The 7,206-nt window shown below is 36.9% G+C and overlaps 1 protein-coding gene across 1 annotated transcript; it reads right to left on the bottom strand.

The window, feature by feature from the left end:
- Positions 1–238: 238 nt before the first annotated feature.
- Positions 239–5,192, bottom strand: LOC117151718. Its single transcript, XM_033320973.1, has 4 exons — positions 4,838–5,192; positions 2,225–4,389; positions 1,256–1,489; positions 239–824 (listed from the first exon to the last, which is right to left on the bottom strand). The coding sequence occupies exons 1-4, from the start codon at positions 5,190–5,192 to the stop codon at positions 483–485; spliced, it is 3,096 nt and encodes a 1,031-aa protein (XP_033176864.1). The 3' UTR covers positions 239–482.
- Positions 5,193–7,206: the final 2,014 nt, after the last annotated feature.

Below are 7,206 nucleotides of genomic sequence, written 5' to 3'. Positions count from 1 at the left end.
ATCGACTAGTTCATCGATTTATCTAAATTATCTTTTCGCTCGTTTTGTCGGTAACAGGTTGTTATCGAGCCACTGGAGTTCTTTTTGGGTATTCCAGATGGTTACGCTATTAGTTGCTCGTCGAATCAAGTACGACATTGCACGAGTATCGCAATTTTTTCCGCGAGCAGTGTATATATACACCGTATATTATATCATACATACAAATATATTAATTGTACGAAAGTTTTAACTTTGGGTGTAGAGTTCAAAATTATAAAAAATCGCAAGGAATTTTTTCTTTGTATAACCAAAATTTTAGCTAGTCTGGCTAAAGACAACGTAGATCTGCAACATGAAAACATTTCTTTTTGATGTGTCGTTTCGTTAAAATTCTCCTGTAGTATTTTTTAAAAACGCATGTGTGTATTTGATTTCTATACAAACAACGAATTATCAACAAGAAATAACAAAAATATCTGGAGCTGTTAAAGAAAATCGACTCATTGTCCCTTTTTATCAGCCCCATTTCCGCCATCGCCCTTCTTATACGTCCATTTTTTTCCATCATGATGATTTTTCTTCTTCCCATACATATTTTCATGTTCGTAGTGGCTATCCTTGCCGTCTTCAACCTTATGACCTTTGTCATCATCGTAATGACCACCTTTCTCGTATTTGCCTTTCTTCCCATGCATTTCTTCGTGGTCGTCCTTATTATGACGACCCTCTTTGTAGTGACCGCCTTTGGACATTTTGTGCTCGTGATAATGTTCGCCGTCGTTTTCCGTGTCACCGTCCTCGTGGAACTCGTCGAAGAACTCGGTGCGTTTCTCGAACTCATCCTGAAATAGAAATTGTAAGATAAAAAAGGAAATTGTAAAATGAAAGGAAATAAGGTAACGTGAAAACAGAAATTGAAGAATTCCAACAACGTGTATTTGGGAATTGTCTATAAAATAAATAAAGGATCGATCAATAATAGAAAATGCTAGTAAAAATATTTTTTCAATATAAACACTAAATCGCCAAAGCTTATTTAGCAAAATCTTCAAATCAAAATAGAATATTAAATTAAACATAAATCCTAAAATTATTTATGACAAATAATTAGAAAATTCTATTTGGGCAAGAAACAATAAAGGCAGAAACGTAGTTTCTGCTTTTTTCACTATTGATCGATCCTTTAATTCTATTTAGATAAAAGTAAATAAAGGCAAAAAATAGTTTCTTCAATTTAATCAAAACAGATCAGTTCACCCCATATGAAACTTACCTTTTTGTGCACGAAGTGTTGTCCCTTGGTATTGTAACCCTTCTGATGTTTCCCATTTTCGTCGAATGCCGCCTTTTTTTCACCTTTCTCGCCCTCATCGTGTTCCTGGTGGTATTCACCCTCCTCTTTATGATCTTTCTTTTCGCCATCCTTCTCGTCGAAATAATTGCTGTGCCGTTCCTTGTCGTGATGACCCTTATCAGCTTTCTCCTCCTCGTGCCAGCTTTTGTAACCCTACGAAAAACAAATTAGACACACGACGATTAACTTCCGTATCAGTGATAGCTTTAACGATGTAGAAACCGTTTAATTAATTTTTTTCGGAGTTCTTCGATATTCCTATCTTTGAGAACTACGAAGCGCTATTGGTTTTTGTCGCTGCGAATTTGATTACCGAGAATCTGAAAAAGTTGGGAAAATTTTATCGTAAAATTGTCACAGAAAAAGCAAAAAAAAAAAATATGAGAACGTAATATACGGATACGGTAGGAGATAATATACGGATAGGTGTGAAAATATTGTTCGGAATTTTAAACAATCCTCGTTCCTGAGAACTCGCAGGCATTAATAATTTTTATTACGAAGGATATAACGGAATTCGCAGAATTTTGTTACACGTAATCGAATTAGTTGGAAATGCAATAGTATGAACGATTCGCTATGCGCATCGTTAATTATGAAAATTCTGTGTAATAATTTTTTTTAATTTCGACGATTCAGAACTTTTATAACTCGTAATTTTATGTCGTCTAAAGCGTAGGTATAATTGTTCTTTATAATCAAAATAGTTAGAAAAATTCAGCCATTGATATAAAAAAATTCATTAAAATGTACGTAAGACTAATCACGTTTTCCCTCCTAATCTCCATCCAACGTGAACTTTCGAAATTTACCAGTGACTGTAAAACGCTAATTACTAATTACGAGTTAAAGCAATTAATAGCCCATCCAATCGCATTGATGTCCTACCTTCTCCCCTTTTTCATCATCGCTCTCACGATGCTCTTGCTTGCGTTCCGTGGCTCCACCCTTCTCAAATTTCCCTTCACCACCCTTTCCACCTGCGTCGCCACTCGCTGCACCCTCTTTTGCACTCTGATGACTCTCGTTATTATGCGAGCCGTCGGTTGCAACATCTTCCTCCACTCTGTCGTCATACTTCTGCGCATATTGACCATAACTGTCTTCGTCCTTCGTCCAACCATCTTTTACATCTTTAGATACACGTTCACTATCACGAATATACTCGTCTTCGTCTGACTTTCTCTGTATTTCATATTTCCCGCCCTTTTTCAAATTCCCGCTTTCGTCGTTTGCGATATTCGTAGCTTCCGCCACACCATCAGAAGCTTCTCTACTATCCTTCTCATCGTTTTCTTGCGTCTTTGCGTCATTTTGCTCAGGTTGGTTTACCGGTGCCAGAGTGGGCAACGATGCCGGATAGTAAACGTAGTTATTTGAATGTAATTTGGATGCTGTGTAAGGTGATAGAGTGGAGACTATGGGATTTACCGAATGAACAGTAACTGCTGGACTTTTGATGTTTTGATAAGAATTCGAGTTCGATGAGATCACTGATGACTCTTCGGAAGATTTACCTAGTTCCGACCCACTGGTGTATCGATTATTACCATTTGTCGGTTCATTGGTCGAACTTCCATCTTCGGATGAACCATCTTTTTCAGAGAACTTTCTTCGAGGACTTTTATAATGTCCGAGTCTGGCAGCACCGGGTCTAGAAAATTGTCGACGTTCGGTAGAGCTTTCATCTTCGAAAGAACCAGTTCCGTCGGAATATTTTCTTTCAGAATTTTTATGCGTGTGTCTGGAAGCATCAGATTTAGAAGACTCGTGATGGTCAACAGAGGCCTCGTCTTCCAACGAGTCATCTCTCTCAAAGATTTGGGAATTCTTATAAGGACCGTGTCTATCAGTATCAGATTTAGAATGATCGGTAGAACTTTCATCTTCGAAAGAACCATCTCTGTCGGAATATTTGCTTTCAGAATTTTTATGTTTCTGTTTGGAGGCATCAGATTTAGAAGATTCGTGATGATCGACAGAGGCCTCGTCTTCCAACAAGTCATTTCTCGCTAAGATTTGGGAATTCTTATGACTATGCCTATCGGATTTAGAATGATCGGTAGAACTTTTATCTTCGAAAGAACCATTTTCTTCGGAGATCTGAGAATCCTTGTAAGGAACACCGACTCTATTGGCATCAGATTTCAAAGATTTTCGAAGGTCAGTAGACAGAGAACCATCTTTCACGTTCACTCGGATCGTCGAACTGCTTTTACTATCTTTCCTTTCGTGCGATTTCTTATTTAATCCAGGCAAAGAATTTCTGTAACCACTCGAGTGGCCACTATCTATCTTCGCAGTATTTCGATGAATATTTCTATCGTCGATGTTTCGGATCTCGTCAGAGGCTATTCCTTTGCCATTTATTTTCTCCAAATTGTCTTCCTGGCTTTCTTTAGAGTATCTGTTTATGGAAAATGGTCTTGGTGCAATATCATACTTGGGTAACTTGGCTTGCAAACTTAATCTCCTCGATTTATTCTTATTTTTGTTCGTTGCCGATCCTTGAGCCTTCAGGAATTCTTTAGGATAATTTTCGGTATTTTCAGTGAAGCTGGATGATTCTACTTGTTGTGCAGGTTTACTCGTCATTCGTTTGCGACTTTTCTTCCGTCTACTAACTTTTGCCGGATAAGAATCGTTGCCGGAAGGTGTTGTAGTAATTACGGAGTCTGTGTAGTACTTTTTCTGTGGTGCAGCGGCCAACGTATGAGGGTTGTACAAAGGAGTAGCGATCTTTTGGTTAGGTACATTTTCGACGTTCGTTTCGTCCTTTGGTGTAGTTGATCGAAGAGTTTGCGGGGAACGAGTTCTAGAATACTTTCCTTTGATTGCTTTCGAGACTGTGACTCGGTATATGTGCTCTGGGTCTCGAGATTTTGATTTTGAATCGATCTTAAGCGGTTTCTGGCTGCCTTGGTCGGGTTTGGAATAGTATTGCGGTATTGTTACGAGTTTCTTGGGATGGTCGGTTCGTGGTACTTCGTAGTATGTGTTCGTAACGTCCAGAGTTGCTGGACTCGCGCTTTCGCGGCTGGCAACTATGGTATCTGAAAAATAAATAGTTTGCTTTTCGGAAATGACATTTAAGGTTAAAGAAAGTTGAACGAATCTTTCAATGGAAGAAAGATTTTCTATCTTTTGACTTTTCCAATTTGTCGAATGAATCAACAAGCGAATTTTTCGATATAAATAAAAATTTATTCTTTCAAGTAAAATTTATAATTTCAATATAAAATATATAAAATAAATAAAAGTAAACTTGTTATATATTTTTCGCCTAGCGTCCTCGTTCGAAGTTATTCCTTTTATTGAGAATTTGAAGTTTCAATGAAAATGTTTCTACTTAGATAAGTGTATTTGCATGCGCAGACGCATACATAATTTTTTAATATAATTACCACCGATTACAAACATAAAACTCTTTTAAAAAAGTAAGGATACGAAAGTAATATCTTGTATTACAATTCGTTTAAATTTACTTTTCAGTTTACTTACCGGGGTTGATGTTATAAGAGTCCACAATTTTCCTTTTCCCTATCTTACTAATTTTCTGCGGTTCGTATTCAACGACAGACAGAACATGCTTTAAATTTTCCAAGCCTTTTACATCACCAGCGTTTACCAACGCTATTCTCGATCGATCCACTCGTTCATCCAACCTGCCTTTAACGCTATTTTTCTCGGGAATCACATTTTGGCTCTCTGCTAACGATAAAATCTCGTCGTTGATTTTTGTAGCATTATGAACATCGAAAAGTGCCGTTTGTCTTGGGTTCAAAGGGACTACTCTCCTTATTCTGGTGATGTTCGCATTTAGTATCGACGATCTTGTGCCCTGTGAAAGACACATTTCGTAATTGAAAGGATTTGCAACCGAGAAAATCGATTGTGTCTGGTTACGGTTGAAGCATGATGCTACTTCTTTGTGTGAAACTTTTTAGTATAATCTTACGAGACAGTTGCTCGTTACGTAACGAATAAAATATATGGATGTAATACCGTTGCACGAGAAAGTGAATATTTTTCTCGCTTTTTCATCTAGAAAGTTTGACAACTTTTTCGAACGAAAATTTCTACAAAGCGTGAACGAGTGGCTATCTGAATTTATATTTTATCAATTTTATCAATCGCAATGTTGCGATATTAATTATTGTAATGCACAGATAAAGTGTATTTATTAGTTTACGCGTAGTCGTATTTATGCGTCGCTCAGTTTCTATAACGAATTGCAATCCCATGCAGGAATAAAGGAAAAAAGGTCCAATTAAAATTACGCGTTCTAACTTGCAACTCGTCAGTTTCTCTACATTTCCACGCATCATGCGTTCGTTCTCTGTTATAATAATTAGGATATACTAAAGAATATACGTATGTACAGTATACAGAAAAGTTCGTAAGATGGATAAACGTAAAAAACGTGAAAATTCAAATACATTCAAATAAATTAAAATTATACCTTCGAAAGCTTTAACGAGGCTCTAACAGATAAATCGTATGCATTTATTCGCTCGAGTTTATACTACGATGTTTCGAAAAACGTTCATTGCTTAAAACTTCTCCAAACAATTTTAAATTGAATTCGCATCCTCGCTCAATTTCACCTACACTGACGTATATGCTTCAAACTCACCAAAAACCCCCAGGAGCCTTCAAAATAAGTAATCGTCGTACTGAAATTGACGTAAAATAATTTTCTTTGTTTCTAATTTATACTACACAACCGTTTTGTACAATTTATATTTCACTTTTGTCGTTTAAAATGTTAATTATCCATCGATTCTAAGATTCACCCCAATTAAAAACACAAACTATACGTATATTTAACAGCCTAGAAAAATTGTCGACTATTTTTGATCATTTAACTATTTTGGGAATAGAGTTCGAGTTTTTAAACTATTATTTATGATATCGGTGAACTTTACCAGGCAAAACAGCAAAAGCAGCAGAACGACTGCCGATAACACGCGGGCTCCCATGTCTCGTTGGCCACAGAACGTAAACTGAGCTGCAATTCTACCTGGTCCAGGCAATTATATCGGGTGATTTCTCACCACAGAAAACCATTCGCGAATGATATGACAATTTCACACCGATTAGAAGTGTCGATTTACCCGATCGAGCCAGCAAACCTGACTCTTTGTCGATCGAATCTTTCAGCTTCCTCCTTTCTCCGTTTATAAAGTTGCACAAGATGGTCGCTCGGCCGAATCGTGCTAAACATCTCAAAGTCTCCATCTCTTATTCGACGATATTGCACAAATCTTTGCCCTCGTTCTCCCTTTTTCAGCGTTTTTATCTAAAATTCATCGTATTCCCAGTAATAATTTTTCTTTTGGAAACTTCCTTTATTCTTTTTTTTATTTTTAGTTGGTCGTTCGCTAGTTGGATTTTGCTCAATTAAAACAAGTAAAATCCTCGCCAACTGTTAATTACCGGAATAATCGTAACGTGACATGCTCCTGGTTCTCGTTTGCCAGTGAAAATACAGGGAAAATCGTATTTTTAGTTTTGTTGCTTGCAGCTGGCGGTTCGTGAAAGTGGTTTAATTGCACTGTGTACGAGAATCCGATGAAATACTTTTTTCGCTTGTCACGACATTTCGTTGCAGGATTATTACACGTGATTTTTGTTCAACGTTTTGTTCCAGAGACATGGAACAGTTATCGTACGGCATTTCTGTTACGTGTAGCTTAAAACAGAGAAAGAAACTGTTTATGGTCTTCTGGTTTTTTATGACTTAGAAACGGAGTATCGTTTTTACATTATAATTACACGTACATACGCGATACAAATATTATATTCAAACGCTTAATAACGTGTATGAAACAGTTACATCGAATATTTTTCTGAAACTTTCTTCCAGA

The sequence above is a fragment of the Bombus impatiens genome, unplaced genomic scaffold (assembly GCF_000188095.3).
Source record: "Bombus impatiens unplaced genomic scaffold, BIMP_2.2 scf_0382, whole genome shotgun sequence".
NCBI classification, from domain to species: domain Eukaryota; kingdom Metazoa; phylum Arthropoda; class Insecta; order Hymenoptera; family Apidae; genus Bombus; species Bombus impatiens.
The sequence above is the reverse complement of the archived record's forward strand: the minus strand, read 5'-3'. Positions and strand labels throughout refer to the sequence as shown.